The sequence below is a fragment of the Podarcis gaigeae genome, assembly GCF_964106915.1.
Source record: "Podarcis gaigeae genome assembly, chromosome: 14".
Classification (NCBI taxonomy): domain Eukaryota; kingdom Metazoa; phylum Chordata; class Lepidosauria; order Squamata; family Lacertidae; genus Podarcis; species Podarcis gaigeae.
Window position 1 is genome coordinate 48,113,870 of NC_139690.1, and position 19,513 is coordinate 48,133,382.

General features: G+C 46.5%; 1 protein-coding gene across 2 annotated transcripts in view; it reads left to right on the forward strand.

Annotated features, from left to right (window-relative positions):
- Positions 1 to 1,564: 1,564 nt before the first annotated feature.
- PEMT (phosphatidylethanolamine N-methyltransferase) overlaps positions 1,565 to 19,513 on the forward strand; it is a 101,935-nt gene continuing 83,986 nt past the window's right edge. Inside the window, exons 1-2 of one of the 2 annotated variants that reach the window (XM_083711851.1) lie at positions 1,565 to 1,811; positions 10,593 to 10,700. In XM_083711851.1, the coding sequence (XP_083567977.1) occupies positions 10,608 to 10,700 (93 nt within the window). In that variant the 5' untranslated portion in view covers positions 1,565 to 1,811; positions 10,593 to 10,607. Of the gene's footprint in view, positions 1,812 to 3,173; positions 3,575 to 10,592; positions 10,701 to 19,513 lie in introns of those variants that run through there. The other variant, XM_083711850.1, reaches the window with a different exon arrangement.

Here is a 19,513-nt window from a genome sequence, read left to right on the forward strand (position 1 = left end):
GCAGCAGTCTGATTGGTCCTAGAAAAATAGGATCCAAAATGCAGCAGTCTGATTGATCCTAGAACAATGCAGCAGTATGATTGGTCCACAGGAGCCACCCAATCCAGCTCCAGCTGGAAGTGAATCCTCAACCTGATTGGCCTACAGGAGAATCTCGGAATTAGCCAATCACGTGGGGCCCATTGTGTAAATAATGTATATAAAGCAGACATTCTGGGGGAACTTCCATTCCTCCTCACCACTATGAGCTGAATAAAGAGCATGAAATCCACTCTTGACTCCAAGTATATTTCTATTATTATTATTATTATTATTATTATTATTATTATTATTATTATTATTATGTGAGGACAGCTCCCTTTACAAATCTCAGTTCCCTGGGACTCTTTGGAAGAAACCATGGCTGTTAAAGTACGATAGGAATGGTGCGAATGTGGGTAGAATCAAAATGTACTGAATTTGCAGCTGTAAGTTGCAATGATGGCCACCAGTTTATGGGATGCCTTTTAAAAACATGGAGGAAAGTCTACCAGACACCTTGGCTTGATTAAGTCGAACCTCAAGGTTCAGAGGCAGCAGTATATCACAAAATATTAGCTGATAAAGAGGACTGCAATGCAGAGAGGATTGTTGGTTTCCTGAAGGTTTGCTGACTGACCCCTGTTGTGTTGGAAACAAACAGGTTGCTGGACCAGGTGGATTCAACTTCCAACAACCTCTGCTAGCGTAGTGAATGACCAAGGATGATGGGAGTTGTAGTCCAACAGTGGTAACAACCTGTGGTGGTCTTGTGGTAAGGTTAAAGCTTACTGGGAATCCCATGACTGCAAGCACGGAGCAGGAATCCTAACAGTTACTTGCCCAAAAGTGGGGGGAAAGCAGAAGTCCCAGCAAAGGAAGAATGGATACAAAAACTTATGAAATATGCAGAAATGGCGAAACTTGCCAGAAGACCAAGAAACCAAGATAACAAACTCTTTATAAAAGAATGGAAATGGTTTATTGAATATTTACGGATAAATTGCAAACAGATAAAAACATCAGCAGGATTAGTGTAGTAGCCTGCAGTTTTGTAAGAGTATATATTTACAGTAGATAATTAAAGGAGTAAATTAAATGAATGAATACTTGAAAAATTAGAATATCGTGGAAAAGTTCCTTGATTTCAGGAATTCAACTTAAAAGTTGAAACTCATATATGAGATAGACCCGTGGCATGCAAAGCCTTGATTTGTTGTCATTGCGATGATCATGGCGTATAGCTGGTGAAAACCCCACATTAACAATCTCAGAAAATTAGAATATTAGCAAATCAAGCAAGATTGGACCTCTGAGAAGTAGAAGCACATCTCGCTTTGCATGTCATGAGTCGATCTCATATATTAGTTTCACCTTTGAAGTTGAATTAGTAAAATAAAGGAACTTTCCCACGATATTCTAATTTTTCGAGTTTCGCCTGTATACATAATTCCGGCACTGCCTGAGAGGTTAGCGAGGCTCCGAGGAGGAGACTAGGGGCATCACGGCTGAGTGGGGATTTGAACCGCTGCACCCTCGTTTTTCCGAAGCAACTGCAAAAGTCGCACGGGAGCGAATGGATCTGTCACCCTGTCAGCGTGCTCTGGAAAAGAAGAAAGGTCAGCCAAATTTGCCAGGCGCCGCATGCGAGTCTCCAGCTCCCAATCAGCCCACTTTGAACCACTCTCTGCCTGTGTACAGTACAAAGTCCAGGCCTGCCAGGAACCAGCTTAAATGAATTAGCCGGTCTCTTTCGAGATTCCACCAGCCCAAGAACGAACAATCTTGCAAAGGTCAGTGTCAGAATTCTAATATCTGTCCCCTTTCTCTCTCTCTCTGTGTTGGAACTGATTCATATGTCCCATACGCTCCGGCCATTTACAGACCCTGTTTTTATTTCTCTATAAGAATTAAAGGTAAAGGTAAAGGTACCCCTGCCCGTACGGGCCAGTCTTGACAGACTCTGGGGTTGTGCGCCCATCTCACTCAAGAGGCCGGGGGCCAGCGCTGTCCGGAGACACTTCCGGGTCACGTGGCCAGCGTGACATCGCTGCTCTGGCGAGCCAGAGCCGCACACGGAAACGCCGTTTACCTTCCCGCTGGTAAGCAGTCCCTATTTATCTACTTGCACCCAGAGGTGCTTTCGAACTGCTAGGTTGGCAGGCGCTGGGACTGGGCAGCGGGAGCGCACCCCGCCGCAGGGATTCGAACCGCCGACCTTTCGATCGACAAGTCCTAGGCGCTGAGGCTTTAACCCACAGCGCCACCTGCGTCCCCTATAAGAATTACAAGCATACAAATTGCAAACACACAAATCACATGCATTTCCAATACAGTACTCATATATGTTTGACTTCCCTTCTCCCTTTTTGTGGTTCCTTTTTAAATTTATTATTTTTAAGGCTGCATTTTCCACATTTTTAAGCCATTCTTTAATTTCTTTTGATCATGTTTTAACTGCTTGGTTTACGTTGACCATGCTAATTAACTTACTTGCATACAAGAATTTTTCAGATATTCCACAATTTCCCCCCAATCTTTAATAATTTCTTCTTCTTCTTGGTTTCTTATTACACTTGTTAAACAGACGCTGTTTTCTGCTAAATCACCATCTCACTTGCCCTGATTTTTGTCTTTACTGTCTTGCTTTTTAATCTTTATTTGTAACTTTTTTGTGTTTACTGTGTTTCATTTGGCTCGAAATGCTTATAAAACCACTTGACAAATGTTTCTGAAATGTGAAGCTGTATATAAATTTGCTTTTTTAAAAAGTATGTGATGAAAAGATAACTGCCTCATCTTGTAAAACGGGACACAGGTACGGGTTCAGAGGAAGCTTACAATATTGTAAGTCGAGCCGCTGTTGCAAAAAAAAGCAGCTAATAAATTTAATAAATAATAAAATAATAATAATAAATCCTAATAATGTCTACTCAGAAGTAAGTCCTGTTGAACTCACTGGGACTTACTCCCAGGCTAGTGGGCTTAGGACTGGAACCTCCCCAACCCCCAATTTATTTTTTACATATACCCTTTAGAAAACCCTGTAATGTGTGCATGCCAAGACACGTGTTTACCGCTGTACCAAGGATCGGGGCTTGTATTCTGTCAGGAATTGGAGGCGTCATGCGTGAAGCTGCCGAGACCCTCCCCCTGCACACGTGCACGGAGGCTGACCCGAAGCTGTTTCGATTCATTCCCAAAGAAGCCCATTTTCTGCCCGAAAATCCCCGTCCCGCGCGGATTGCTGGGTTTTGCAGTTCGCCTCGAATAGCTGCTGCCGGCGAAGCCTGGAGGGCGTTCGTGGAAGGCAACTACATTTCCCAGAGTGCTTTGCGAGACGCTTGGCGCGACCGGGCAACCAGGAAGCTCCCTCTTTTGCAAATGGCATTGCATCAGGGTGCTCAATGCAACCTCCCTCTCTCCAGCTGTGTCCTTCGGGAATTCCTGTGCGAACTGTATAAAGGTGCAATCATTTAAGCTGCAGTCCTGAATGCATCTCTCGCTGTGTTATTTGGATTGCTGCGAAGGGCTGAGTAATGTGGATTATAGCCAGGTATCTCTCAATATATGTATGCATATTTTGGAAAAAATGATTGTATTTTGATTTGCAAAAAGAGGCGCTTCCCAAAGGAGAGGCGGCTTGGGGGAGAGACAGACCCGCCCCCCCCCCGCGGCCCCGTGGATGTAGAAATAAGCAGCACATGCTATTTCCTTTTGCTGGGCTCCCGTGGAAGACGTTTTGCATTCAGTGGCTATTAACGTCTTAGAAAGAAAAAGAAAGAAAGAAAACTAGAACTCTCCTAGGCAGAGATACCCAACAAGAGTCTGGCAGCAGGCATAAGAAACTGTCTTAAAACTGAGTCAGAGCATTGGTCCATAAAGCTCAGGACTGTCTACTCTGGCAGGCAGCAGCTCTCCAGAGTTTTCGAATATGGCTGGGGTTGAATCCGGGGGCATTTTTGCATGCAGAGCAGCAGGCTATATACTCCTGTCCTGCTGACAATTTCAGCATTAGGTGAAAGCCATTTGGGGGAAGACATGGCGGGACGCGGGTGGCGCTGTGGTCTAAACCACTGAGCCTAGGGCTTGCCAATCAGAAGGTCGGCAGTTCGAATCCCCACGACGGGGTGAGCTCCCGTTGTTCGGTCCCTGCTCCTGCCAACCTAGCAGTTCAAAAGCACCCAGTGCAAGTAGATAAATAGGTACCACTCTGGTGGGAAGGTAAACGGCGTTTCCGTGCGCTGCTCTGGTTCGCCAGAAGCGGCTTAGTCATACTGGCCACATGGCCCGGAAGCTGTACGCCGGCTCCCTCGGCCTATAGAGAGAGATGAGCGCACAACACCAGAGTCGTCCGCGACTGGACCTAATGGTCAGGGGTACCTTTACCTTTGCCTTTTATGGCTGTTAAAAGTACAGTCATACATTGGGTTACAGATTACGTTTTATCGCGTTGTGGACCGCCAAAACTCGGAAGTACTGGAATGGGTTACTTCGGCGGTGGCCCATGCGCAGAAAAGCTAAATTGCGCTTTGCGCATGGGCAGAAGCACCGAATCACAACCTGTGCATGTGCAGATGCAGGTTGTGGACGCTGCGGGTTGTGAACGTGCATCCCGCACGGATCACGTTCGCGACCCGAGCGTCCACTGTACTGTAGGAATGGTGCAAATGTGGGTAGAATAAAAATGGACTGAATTTGCAGTTGTAAGTTGCATTGATGGCCACTAGTTTATGGGATGCCTTTAAAAAAAATGGAGGAAAGGCGATCAGGCACCTTGGCTTAATTAAGCAGAACCTCAATGTTCAGAGGCAGCAGTATATCACAAAATATTAGCTGATAAAGAGGATTGCAATGCAGAGAGGATTGTTGGTTTCCTGGAGGTAGCTGATGGACGTCTGTTGTGTTGTAAACAAATAGGTTTCTTGGAGGTCTTTTTGCATGCAGAGCCAGCGATATCCTCTTGTCCTGCTAATCAGCCACAATTTCAGCATTTCCCAGTCTGCAAAGGGTGCTGTGTCTCTTTGCAACATCCTGTAACTTTCCCTCTCCTCCTGCGCCCTTTCTGTTGCCTTCATCAGTTATCTTTTCAGGGAACTCTATGCTCTGCCCCCACCCCAAGCCTTTCTGAGGCTATCTTGACCTGGGAAAACATGCACAGTATTTCAAAGTTGGGGAGGAAAACCCACGTGGGTTAGACTCGCCTCCTGCTGCCTGGTGCCGAAATTCTCACCTTGGAGAAAGCAGCGCCCCGTAAGTTTTAACAAATTTGTGCTTTGCTGGTCTAAGAGCTGTGGGTGCTTCTTGCATACTGATTTGCTTTCGGAGGGAGATGAATCTGGCAACCTTACAGGATTTTTTCCACAGTGCAGTTCTATATAAATTTATTTGGAAGCTAAATCTTGTTGTTTTCAGTGATGGTCGTTGCCTAGATGAATCTGTTCTCCTCCAGATGTTGTTCTGCTCCATAGAATCAGAGAATTGTAGAGTTGGGAGGGACCCACAAATGCCATCTAGTCTAACCCCCTGCAATGCAGGAATCTCAACTAAAACATCCATGGCGAGAGAGTCCCATCACCTCCTGAGGGAATCCGTCCCACTGTCAGACAGCTCTTCCTGTCAGAAAGTTCTTCCTGATGTTTCGTCGAAATCTCCTTTCTTGGAACCGGAAGCCATGGGTTCGAGTCCTGCCCCCACCATCCCTTGCTCAGGCTGATAGGATCTGGTGTCCAATGAAATCCGTAGGACCACAAGTTGCCCCCGAAAGTGTGTTGTTTAGGCCTGCAGGATGCTTCCATTTGACCTTTCAATTGAGCGTTCAACCCTGCTTTGTTTACAAGGAAATTAATTACATCAAAGGAAGTGTTACTCACACTTTCCAGTTCATTTTCACATAACTTAATGCAAAATAATTCTGATCTTTTGGGGATGTGTTGCCCCAGACATCCCAATCAATTATAAGTCTGCATGTGATTGAATCCCACCTGAGAATAGCGAATTAAGTGCCTTTTTGTTTTCTGAAGTGTGGTGTAGTGGTTAAGAGCGGTAGACTCGTAATCTGGGGAACCGGGTTCGAGTCTCCGCTCCTCCACATGCAGCTGCTGGGTGACCTTGGGCTAGTCACACTTCTCTGAGGTCTCTCAGCCCCACTCACCTCACAGAGTGTTCGTTGTGGGGGAGGAAGGGAAAGGAGAATGTTAGCCGCTTTGAGACTCCTTCAGGTAGTGATATAAAGCAGGATATCATATCCAAACTCCTCCTCTTCTCTTAAGGATGGCATCTTTGGTGATATATTAAAATATGAGTGAAATAACAAGCAGCTTTCAGTTTGTGTTTGGGAAAGGACGTTTAGGCTTCTGTACTAGAATCTTCTGCCATTGTTTTTCCCCACCTCTGTCTCTCCAGAACTGAAAAATGGTGAATTGCAATTTCTTCTAAGAATTAATGGAGGTCGTTCTGCTGGGGACTGGGTGCCCTTTGGGTTCTCTCTGGAACAAGGGCCTTGGGAGATAATTGTGAAAAATTGGCAAAGAATCTGGAGTCTTACGGCATTCACAGGGAGCATGGGTTGTTGTTGTTTTCAGCTACACTGCGGACAAAGAACTGAAGAAAGAACGAATACCTATTGCCGACTTTTTCTTAAGCTAATGCTTGGCTTGGAGGAAGAAAGTGGATAGAGAAAAGTACCCCCCCCCCCGCCCCAACACCACAGCACTAGAACTGAATGTTGGAAGGTTCAGGACAGGCAAAAGAATGGATTTCTACAAACAGTGCATAGTTAAACTGTGGAACTCACTGCCACATGAAGCAGTGATGGCTTGGATGAAAATAAGGTTAGACAAATTCATGGAGGATAAGGCTGTCAATGGCAACTAGTATATGATGCCCGGCTCTGCCTCCACGGTTGGAGGCAGTGATGCTTCTGAATACAAGTTGCTGGAGAGCATGGAGGTCTTGCGTCCTTCTGGTTGGCCACTGTGAGAACAGGATGCTGGACTAGATGAACCATTGGCCTGATCCAGCAGACTTTTCATATGATCTTATTGGGTACCAAGAGTGGCTTCTTTGAGAGCCTCTGCCCGTCAGAGTTGGTTAGTCCTGTGCCTAATAATAATAATAATAATTTTTAGTTAGACCTGACCCTTCCCACTTCAAAAAACCAGGCTCAGGGCGGCTAACAACAAATTTAAAATACTTAATTGATGCAACAAAAAACAGCATAAAATACAATATAAAACATGAATAACAATAAATTCAGAATTCAAATATCAATTTAGGGGGAAGATCCATCCAATAAACATTAGATGATCACCAGGGCTAGCTGGCTGAATTAGTCCTACTTGGGCCAGCGAGGAGACCAGGGGAGAATTAGCTGTGGGATCCCAGAGCGGGTATTCTTCATAAAAAGGGGAGAGGGAGGGAAGGAAGGGGAATAAAAGATCAGGCTAAGTTCAAATTGAAAGCCAGGCGGAATAGCTCTGTCTTACAGGCCCTGCAGAAGGAAGTTAAATCCCGCAGGGCCCTGGTCTCATGGGACAGAGCATTCCACCAGGTCGGAGCCATCACTGAGAAGGCCCTGGCCCTGGTGGAGGATAGTCTGACTTCCTTAGGGCCCGGGACCTCTAAACTATGATTATTCATGGACCTTAAGGTCTTCTGCAGGGCAGACCAGGAGAGGCGGTCCCGTAAATACGAGGGCCCTAAGCCACAAAGGTCTGTCCTGGTGAATGGCAGTTAGCTTCATAAGTTTACATGCGCTCTGGACTTCACGAAGGCTGGTTTCAAAAACCTTAAGGACCCCCAGGGTGAGATTCTATGGTCAGAAAGACTCACTGAGAAGGAAATCCAAGATGAATGGGAGTTTCCTAAAGGTGAAATATTGAAGGCCCAAATGCAAACAGTTCCAAGAAGAAAGAAAAGCGGAAACCATTGTGGCTGCTTAAGGAGCTTGCAGATGAGCTGAGATTCAAGAAGGGCATGTATAAGAAATGGAAGAAAGGAGAAATCACAAAGGAGGAATGTACCCGAGTAGCCAACAGTTGCAGGGGGAAAGTCAAGCTGGCTAAAGCTCAGAATGAGCTCAGGCTTGCAAGAGAGGTTAAAAATAATAATAAAGGTTTGTTTGGCTATGTTCGAAGTAAGAGGAAGAACAAGCAAGCGGTAAGTACTCTGTGTGGGGAACATGGAGAAATGCTGTTGGGTGACAGAGAAAAAGTGGAACTATTCAACACCTACTTTGCCTCCATCTTTACCCAAAAGGAAAGCGATGCCCAGCCTGGTGATAACAGAATTTAAATATACACAAACTGTGTGTGTAAATGTGTAAATGCTATATACCTAAATGTTTGAATATATACATGCAGTGTGCTGTTAGGTGCTTACAAAGGCATGAGGCTAAGGTTGGGAAAGCAATCAATCAATCAATCTAGTTCACATTTAAAGACTAGCCTGGCTAATGCACACTTTTGGAAGCTGTACATAAACCGAAGCCACAGCAATCCTTTGAAAATTCACCTTTCTCCCAATCTTCAACACAGTTCTCACTCCAGTGAGTGTGTACCAACATGCATGTACTAGGGCAAAAAGCATGCATTGAAATTGCTTTTATGAGTATATTCGGCCAAAATGAGTATATTCAGCAAAATTGTATACATAAATGTATATGAAGAGAGATTTATGTGGAGGTGCTGATGAATTTTCATGAGATTGTAAGAAGTTCGCAAACGGATGTGGAAAAGTGAATAAAAGTGGAAAAAGGAGACGCTGAAATCGACCAGGTCACCCATCCCTGCTTGAAGCGCAAGCACATAATGCACATTTCCCTCTGGGCATGTTAGGATGGCAGATGTCCAGATTTCACTGGCAATGTGCTTTGGAGTGTGGAGAGCCACACTGTAAGCAAAGGGTGTGGTTTTTTAAAAGTTGTAGCTTGGGAAAAAGGAAGGTAGGAGCAGGGGCCCCAGAACCCTTTGCAGAAAACTCCATGGACTGCCACGCAATAGGGCCCTTGCATTCATCAGCACATGACACTACAGGTATTTTTGGATCAAATTATCACAAAATTGCAAGTATAACTGGCACGGAAGTCCCACTAAATACCCTTCATAATTGCCTTGTGGATATCTAAAGGAACTTGGTACCAAGGATGGAAGGAAGTTAACTTCTCTGCTGTTTGCAAACCCTTAATAGTTTTATACCTAGGTAAGCAACAGATATATCTTCAATTAATACATCTCAGCATAACTGTTGGGTTAATATCAGCTGTTTAAAATTAGCTCCACCGCTCAAAGGATGGTCAGATAAAATATGCTAAAAATGATGGGGTGAAATAAAATACGACAGGTTGTTTTTTTCAGAACACATCCTGTTGCCACTGGCCTGTCTAGGCCAGCATCCTGTCCTCACAGGGACCAAAAGGATGTCCCAGAGGTCCTCCAGGATCATAGAGGTGTTACTAGAAGGGCTCCGCGCCTTCTGCTTGGTTGCGAGTTGCCATTGAGTGCAACCTGTGATGGACTGTGCAAGGCAGAAATTGCCAGTGTCTTGCATGTTCTTACAAGAAGAGGAGCCTTGGGCAGGGAGGGATATACATAATTATAATAAATCAGGGCCTCCTCAGAAGTAGAGCATCTGCCTTGCATGCAGAAGGCCCCAATTTTAGTCCACAACATCTCCAGATGGGATTGGCAATGTCTTATGTTTTGAAACCCTAGACAGCAACTGTCCACCTGTGTGGACAATGCAGAGTTAGGTCTGACTCAATATAAGACCACCACTTATGTTCCAGAATGTGGCAGCTAGACTGGTGACTGGGAGTGGCTGCTGGGACCACATAACACCAGTCTTGAAAGACCTACATTGGTTCCCAGTACGTTTTCGAGCACAATTCAAAGTGTTGGTGTTGACATTTAATGCCCTAAACGGCCTCAGCCCAGTATATCTCAAGGAGCGTCTCTACCTCCCGGACTAGCTCCAAGGGCCTTCTGACAGTTCCCTCACTGCGAGATGCCAAGTTACAGGGAACCAGGTAGTGGGCCTTCTCGGTAGTGGCACCTGCCCTGTGGAACGCCCTCCCACCAGATGTCAAAGAGAAAAACAACTACCAGACTTTTAGAAGACATCTGAAGGCAGCCCTGTTCAGGGAAGTTTATAATGTTTAACAGACTACTTTGTTGGAAGTCGCCCAGAGTGGCTGGGGACACCCAGCCAGATGGGCGGGGTATAAATAATAAATTATTATTATTATTCCTTCTCCACAATGATTGATATGTATGGGTAAGCCATGGTTAGCATTCCAGACATTCAGACCAACCATGGTTTGTGCCCCTTCTCTACCTCCACCCCCCGTTTTCTGGGAACCCTAAGATGTTTCCCAAACAGCGGCTCCCAATGGTAGATCAGTGTCCCAAACCATGGTTTTGTTGGTACACCTGGAATGCAAAGTATAGTTCAGAGTCTCGAGTATGATTAGCACAAACCACGCGGTTTGTGTTTCATCTGAAGCAGCTCTGTGTGGAAGCTCTTGCTGAGTGCTAAACATGGTTGCCCCAACTAATTTCCACTGTCCTTTGCAGGTTGATCTCTCGGCCATGTCTCTGCTCCTTGATTTCGTGGATGTGACCGACCCCAGCTTTGGGGTAGCTGTCCTCTGCATCGCCTTTAACCCTCTTTTCTGGAATCTGGTATGTTTTGTCTATTTTGCCAATTCACTGACCGGGAGTTGTATTTTTAGGTTTTCTGCCTAGCAGAGGCAGTCACCATGGTTTGGCCTAGTTCTGCACCAGCGTTAGTGAACTTTTTCAATGAGTGATGGGTTTTCTTTGTTTCCTCCTCCAGTGCTTGAATGCCCTTGACTCTTTGAACTCTTCCTTTCCTTTCTCCCGTTATGATTTTATTATTATTATTATTACTGTTCTGAGGAGACACAGAGGCTGCAATCAATTGCTTTTACTCTGCCATGATTGCACGGCGTGGGGATTGAAAAGCCCATCAATTGGAAAGCGGTGAGCTCAGGATAGTGTTGGCAAGCCGCAGTTGATGAGCTCTGCAGAGACAAACAGGAGTGCACAAGAAAATGTTTGTCCAAGACCTGCAAATCTTAAGCCTGCCTCTTTCCCATGCGGGTCAACCTCTCTTGACTTGGTCTTTGTCATGTACTCTGGCCACAATCCTCCGTCTAGCTCAGAGGCAGACACCCACCCCTCACAGGACCAGCAAACCCTTCTTCTGTTTGGATGGCAGCCCTGCAGTCACCCCTCACTGTCTCCATGCTGTAGGAGCCAGTGGTTACAAACTAGGTCTGTTTAAAGGAACAGACAGCTGCTCATATAGGGTGGGGCTAAGAGGACCAGGCCATCCAGCCTTCAGCAGATCTCAGAAGAGTTCAGCATGCAGCTGAGGCAACAGATCTCCCAGAGGGAGTCCTAGCAAGCTCTCTCTGCTGGGAGCTCTCCAGGGTGCTGACATTTTTGCTCCGCTGTGCATGCTGCCACTGGTCAGGATCTGGCAGTTCCTACTACATGTGACTGGACTGCTTGACTTCCCTTGACCCTGCTGTCTGGGCTGCCCTATCGGTGAGTGTCATGGTGCCGACACAGCTCTCCTGGAAGTAGGTGCGACATCCTTGCTCCGTTTGTCTTTGTGTGTATGTGTGTGAAGTCCACTCAGCAGCAGTGAGGGTGTAAAGCAGCCTTTCTCAACCTGTGGGTCCCCAGATGTTGTTGAACTACAACTCCCATCACCCCTAGCTAGCAAGGCCAGAGCTCAGGGATGATGGGAGTTGTAGTCCAACAACATCTGGGGACCCACAGGTTGAGAACCGCTGGTGTAGAGTCTTCACTGCAGCTGCCCCTAGGCTTGACCTGGTGGTGGACGCCAGAAGTAACTCTGCCTTTTCACGCTACAAGACCCAGCCTATTTTGGGCCTCTCTTGGTAGACAATCTGAGAGAAGGACGGTGCTGGGTTTATTTATTTATTTTTCACTAGGTGCTAGATTTTTCCTTTTTTGCCTAGTTTTTGTTGTCTAGCAACCAAGAGAGCTACAGCCATTTCCCCAAACTCAACAGGAAGGCAGGAAGCTGCCTTGTCTACTGATCCATATGGTTCAGTGTTGCCTGCACTGACTTTCAGCAGTTCAGCAGGGCTCCCAGCCCTACCTGGAAAAGTCAGGGGGTGAACCTTCTTTGTGAAAAGCTCATGCACTACCACTGAGCTTGGGTCCGTCCCACCAGCCTTCTAGAAACTTCTATTTCTGCCAGTCCCAAAATTCGACAGATGTTTCACCCGGGCAGGAGCCTCTGCAGATACCCCTGAAGTTTCACTTTGTGTGAGTGCTGGCAGCCGTTCGAAGTGATAGCTACAGGGGCAGCCAGAAGATCAAGGCAGGAAGGGGCATTAAAGTTCCAATTTAGCAGCAGCAAGATGACTAAGAGGAAATGAGCTTCGCTGATTTTCTGCAGCCCCTCTAGTCTCATTGGCGGGGCATTAAGAAAAACAACTAGAGTCTGAGCAGGATATGCCACCCACCATGTCGAGATATTAGATGAATTACCCGCAGCGGCTGTCAGGAAAAAAAGAAGGCATTGACAACAGAGTTATCGGAACAAAGGGAGGGAGGGAGCAAATGCTGAGGGAGAAATGGAAGCTGGGTAAACAGTTGCAGTCAGATGACTTCTGGGATAGGGCAATGTTTTTCTTTTTTCTTTTTACCTTTGGTCAATCTTTATTGAGTTAAAATGAATACATCCATACCGTATTTGCCATTACAAGCTTAGACAACATAAGAAAGAAAGAAAAGAAAAACGTGGAATTAGGACAAGTGTATAAAAATCAAGGAAAAAATAAGAGAAAAAACAGGAAGATCATTTTGGGATGTTCATCTTCACCACCGAGATTCTACCCTATAGCAAGAGATGTAATTTATTCCAGTTTTCCATTTTTTTTCTTAATCTCCTTCCACGTTTTGACATAATTATCCTCATATAGGTTGATACTTTTTCTTGAAATCCATACCCCTAGATATTTTAATTTATTCTTTTATCTCTAAGCCTGTCATTTCTTGAAGTTCTGTGTTCTCTTCTGTACTTTTTAGTTAGCATTTTAGTTTTTGAGTAGTTTACTTTTAGGCCTGCCGTTTTTCCATGTATTTTAATTAATTCCAACGCCACAGGAATGCTTTGCTCCGGATCTTGTGTTGTTATTATTAAGTCATCTGTGAATGCCCTGACTTTATAGGATTTTCCCCGCAGTTACAACTCCTCTGTCATGGATGCTTTATGGTCCTTGACCACTGGCTATGCTGGCAGGCAGGGTGACAGGAGCAAACCAGTAGCAGATGACATGAAGTAAGTGGAGTTCCCCCTTTATTAGAAAGAAGAAGGGGGAAAAACGAGGATCTGCGCAAGAGTGTCAGGCCTAATGAGCACAGCCACTCTTTTTTTGGTAGGTCTTGCCTCTATGAAGCAGTTGCTGAGACAGAAGGTTCCCACAGATCATAGCTGTCAACCGTCCCTTATTTGGCGGGAAAGTCCCTTATCCCAGCGCCGTGTCCCGCTGCTGTCCCTTATTGATGATGTCCCTTAAATTTCCCAGGTTTCAAAGGAAGCAGCTCCTCTCCCTCCCTTCCTCCCTGCTGGCCAGGGAGGAGGGAGGCTCCAGCTGTGTTGCTTGGCTGCGTTGCTCACCCAATAAGGAGTCTAAGAACGACTGGGGGGGTGGAGCTTGCATGCCTTGTGCTGATCAAATCGGCTGCGTTGCCCGGGGACTCGTCTTTCTCAGTGCTTCCCAGTGGAGAGGTGATGGTGGTTTTCCTTGCTGCATCCCCTTTGCCGGGTTGCTGCGCTGTGGGAACCACCGCTTGAGGCTTCTTTTGGCTGCTGGCTGGGCTTTTCTGCCTTTGGCTCGGAGGGGCTCAGAAGTTGAACATACCTGTGCCCAGAAAATCCCTTATTTTGGCTGCTGATCCCTTATTTTCGAGGCTGCTGGTCCCTTATTTTCAAATCTGTGAGTTGACAGCTATGCCACAGAAGTCCCCTCTTCTCCAGGGCTTTTCACCAGCAATTGGAGACTGCGCCTTTGTGAAGCCTGTCTCTGCCCGTTTCAGCCCCCTCCTGGTTCTGGGAGACGAGGGTGTGGAGGGGACGGGGAGACACGCAGGCCTCTTCACCAGCCAGATTCATTTCTGCCTCTTGGCCTCCCTCCAACCATTCACCTGCTTCAGCTTCTGCCTCTGATTCTGGACTGCTCTCTGCCACAGACTCTCCCTGCTCACAAAGCCCTGTTCCCTCTTGAGCTTCCCACACTTCCTCCTCCCAATCTTCTCCCTCTTCCCACCCATCCACTGCGCCCTGGGCTCTGAGCCTTCTTCCCTTTGTGGTTCCCTAGCTGGTTCCTCTCACCACTCTTCTGTGTCCAACCAGTCCAGGACACAGGGTCTGATGGGAGCTGGGAGTCCAACCACTTCTAGAGGGCCTCAGGATCCTTCTCCCTGAGTGAGGAGGATCTTGGTTGGGTAGGAGGGTTTGGAGAAGACATCTGTTTGGAGCTCTGGTGAGCGAGTGTCCACTGAAGAGCACAAGAAGAGCCTGCTAGATCTTGCCACTGGTTGTGGGAAACCTGGAAGCAGGATTTGAACACAAGAGCAATTCTCCCCTCCTGGGGCTTCCACCAACTGCTGCTCAGAAGCATTACTGCCACTAAGCATGGAGGCAGAGCACAGCTGTCATGGCTAGTAGCCATTGATCGCTTTCTCCTTCTTCAGTTGTCTTGTAAAGCTATCTAAGATGGTGGTCATCACTGCCTCCTTGGAAGAAATGGTTGTAATAATAATAGTAATATTTTTTTATTTATACCCCTCCCTTCCTGGTTCAAAAACCGGGCTCAGGGCAGCTAACAACAAATTTAAAACACTTAATTGTAAAAACAGCATAAAATACAGTATAAAAGCATGAATAACAATAAAATTCAAAATCTAGAAATCAATTTAGGGGAAATAAGCATTCGATAATGCCCAGGGCTAGCTGGCTGAATTGGTCTTACTTGGGCCAGCAAGGAGGCCAGGGGAGATTTAGCTGTGGGGTCTCAGAGCAGGTGATCTTCATAAAAGGGAAGAGAAGGGAAATAAAAGATCAGGCTGAATTCAAATTAAAGGCCAGGCGGAATAGCTCTGTCTTACAGGCCCGATGGAAGGAGGTTAAATCCTGCAGGGCCCTGGTCTCATGGGACAGAGCATTCCACCAGGTCGGAGCCATCACTGAAAAGGCCCTGGCCCTGGTGGAGGATAGTCTGACTTCCTTAGGGCCTGGGACCTCTAAACTATGGTTATTCATGGACCTTAAGGTCCTCTGCGGGGCAGACCAGGAGAGGCGGTCCCGTAAACACAAAGATGGTCCACTCCAGAGACTGGATGACGTTCCAGAATGCATGAAGTATCTTCATAACTTAACCCAGCGGCCTTGTTCTGTTCCTGACCTGACGCACACTCCATTTCGTCCTTGCAGTTTTGGAAAGAAGAATTGAATACGGAATGTGGAAAGATGTCACACACAACATGTACCCATGCCTTCTTCCTTACCAGTTCCAGCTGGGGAGGTGCATGTGGCTAGGAACGGGAACAGGAAAAGGAGGCTCACATTCTAGAAGGGCAATGTGGTGTAGTGGTTAGAGTGTGTTGGACTAAGACCTGGGAGGCTAGGGTTCAAATCCCCACTCGGCCAAACACACACAAAACTCACTGCCTCTCAGCCTAACCTAACTCTCAGGGTGGTTGTGCAGATTAAATGAGGAGGGAGAAAACACAGCACTTTGTGCCCCTTGGGGAAAAAAATGAGATGTAAATGCAATTGAAATTCATTCATTCATTTACTCACTTACTCACTTCCTGATCAGAAACAGTCAGCTGTTATCAGTTGCCTGCAGGGAGTAGGGCCATTTTGGAAACTCTTCTTCAGAGCCATTTTGATGTTGATGTCTAACTGTCGCTGCTCACCTTTTTCGGGGAGCGATTGTCCCCACACCAGACAGCGAGTTAAAAGGGAGGATTGTTCATCCCATTCCTTCTGGCCTTTTGATTTCAGAAATAGAGGTGACCTTTCTCATACCCCCCTTTTTTGAATAATGACATTTCGAGAGGGTGGTGGTGGTTTGAGGCTCTTGAATCTGCCTGGGAGAGAGACACAGAGAGAGAGAGACGCTGGTGGTTGAGACTTTCTCTCCCAGGCTGAAAGGCATTGATCATCGATGCTTTGTCAACCTCGCGGCTGTAAAGCGAGCAAGGTTCTAAGTAGGCTAACTCATAACTCCGACACCTGGGGATGCTGGACAAAAGCTTTGTCGGCTGCTAAATATAGTTTTCCAATGACTCGGCATGTCTGAGTTATACACAAAGGCGCGACAAACTGGGTCATTCAACTGGAGATATTTGATGCATCCGTAGATAGGATTCTGCCCCAGTCGCAGACATCAAAACTGTGAGTGGGGTGAGGCAATACACTCTTATTTTGGAGGGGGGGCAGCAGGGCTGGCCATCTTTCCCCCTTATTAAACTCCCCTCAAGCAGATGTCCTTTTGCGGTGAAGGTGAACTGCAGCAGAGGAGAACCGCTGCTGCGTCTGGCAAATAAAAGGCAGAATGGAAAAACCATGCCTTGCACCCTTGGTGACAGCAGGGAGAAAGATGAATGGCATACTTACGATTATTAGGAAAGGGGTAATCCTTTTTTGGGGGGAAGGGGGGCTTCCAGGAGGCATCTGGTTGGTCCTCTTGAGAAGCAGGATGCTGGACTTACCTTTGGTAAGGTAAAAAGGTTAAGGATCCCTGGATGGTGAAGTCCAGTCAAAGGCGACTCTGGGGTTGCAGCACTCATCTTGCTTACAGGCCGAGGGAGCCGGCGTTTGTCCACAGACAGCTTCTGGGTCATGTGGCCAGCAGGACTAAACTGCTTCTGGCACAATGGGACACCTTGACGGAAACCGGAGCGCACAGAAACGGCATTTACCTTCCCGCCACAGCGGTACCTATTTATCTACTTGCACTGGTGTGCTTTCGAACTGCTAGGTAGGCAGGAGCTGGGACAGAGCAACGGGAGCTCACTCCGTTGCGGGGATTCGAACCGCCGACCTTCTGATTGGCAAGCTGAAGAGGCTCAGTGGTTTAGACTACAGCGCCACCCGCATCCCTTGCGTACCTGTCTCTTGGTCACTCTTTCTTGTTTGCTCGCTATGTCATTCTTGTCATTTGCCAGCAGGGGGCACTGGAGGAGCAACATACTTTCTCCTCCCATCAGCTTTGAACGCACCGGTTGATATTCCCCTCCCACCCGCTTGGACACCTCTTCTAATGACATTTTACGACCAAGCACTTGAGGTTTGCGGAGAGAGAGAGAGAGAGAGAGAGAACTGAAACTTATTTATCTCTTACCTCTCTCTGTTTCCTTTTCTTATTTACCTTTGATGAAATAAATGACTGGGCACCACTTGGAGTGTATATTGTGCTCTCTGTTATTTTGTGTGTGAAAGTGGAAAGCAGGAATCTGCACTTTAGATAATGGCTTTGTCTGTCGGGACCAGATTCCTGGAACTCATTAGGCACTCCAGTTCCTGCTTGGTGTTTGCAAATGGCTTTGGAAAGGTTCCCGACAACCTTGCTTGGGTTCTCGTTAAAACCCCCGAGCCATTACCTGAGGACGTGGGTGCATGCCAGGGCAGGTGGCCGAGCAGTGCCGAGATAACTCTTGGGACAGCCTTATTCCTTGTGCACCCGGTAGATCACTGCAATGTGCGGGAGAGTATCTCCTGCAAATTCCAAAGAACTCAAGCTTGTTTTGTAGTATAGCCATACCTGGGGTTACAGATTCTTCAGGTTGAGTTTTTTTGGGTTACGGACCTGCTGAAACCCAGAAGTACTGGAATGGGCTACTTCCGGATTTCGGGGGCCGTGCATGCACAGAAGCGCTAAATCGCGCTTTGCGCATGCGTAGAAGCACCGAAGCGCAACCCGCACGTGCGCAGACGCGCCACTGCAGGTTGCGAACTCTGCGGGTTGCGAACGTGCATCCCACATGGATCACGTTCGCAACCCGAGTGTCCATTGTACAGTAGTACCTTGGTTCTCAGGCGCCTTGGTTCTCAAAATCTGAAAACCTGGAAGTGTTCTGGTTTTTGAACAATTTTCGGAAGCTGAACGTCCGGTGTGGCTGTTGGCTATTGTTTCTGGGGCGCCTGCACCAATCTGAAGCTGCGCCTTGGTTTTTGAGCACTTCAGAAGTCAAACGGACTTCCGGAACGGATTAAGTTTGGTGCTTTTGTTTTTGCTATTTATTTTGCGTTTTTGTTTTTGAGACTTTTTCGGTTCATTTGTTTTTGTGACTGTGTGGAACCCAGTTCAGCTACTGATTGATTGATTGATTGATTGATTGATTGACTGTGGAAATGGATAAAAGCCCCCCATCCAAACAATGACTATCATCAGTGCAGGGAAGAAAAATAAATATTCATTTTTATCGTCTACAATACTGTCTTATTTATTTTATAGTACAGTACATAGATTATTGCTTTCATTTTATGGATCAATGGTCTCGTTAGATAGTAAAATTCATTCTAAATTGCTGTTTCAGGGGTTGTTTTTAAAAGTCTGGAACGGATTAATCTGTTTTGCATTACTTACTTTGGGGAAGCGTGCCTTGGTTTTCAAACGCTTTGGTATTGGAACGGACTTCCGGAACGGATTAGGTATGAGAACCAAGGTACCACTGTATCGCCAGGTCAAAAATCATGAAACCAATGTCACATAGTGGGCTTCAACCTGCGTGGCACCTCTCTAGCACCCAACTCCTTTGTCCCCTTCCTGCTTATTTCCTCTTCTGGCTCCAGTGTTTAATGGGGTCCAGTTGTGCCTTCTGAACCTGCTCATATTCTTCCCTGGGCATCTGACTCTGACATCCTATCCTCCTCCCATTCCTCCTTCTGATCCGGCCACCCACTGCCTGACACCTCTGCAGGTCCACTTAGTCCACTACGATGCCTCCAGCAGTGGCCAACGAGAGGTCTCTAAGAAACTCCTAAGGACAGCAAGAGAGGATGCAGCCATAATAATAATAATAATAATAATAATAATATTTATTTATACCCCGCCCTCCCCAGCCAAGACCGGGCTCAGAGCGGCTAACAACCGATATAAAAACAAATTGATTGAAATACAACTTAAAAAACAAGATTAAAATACAGCATTAAAACATTAAAATGCAGCCTCATTTCAGTGTAAACTCAAATCAAAAACGTCTCGCATTGCCAGCCCCTGGTTTTCAAGGCATGCTGTCTCTGAACATGAGAGTTGCAGCCAGATGTGATGGCTAGTAAAAGCAGACCAACTTTCCAGGAATTTACCTTTTCCCCTTTTGCAACGGTCTCTGAGCTGGAGGTCACTGCCCAGCCTTGCAAATAAGCCAATGAAAATTACTAGCCTGCCTTTTGTTTTCCACTAGCCTGCAAAGAGGCTAGA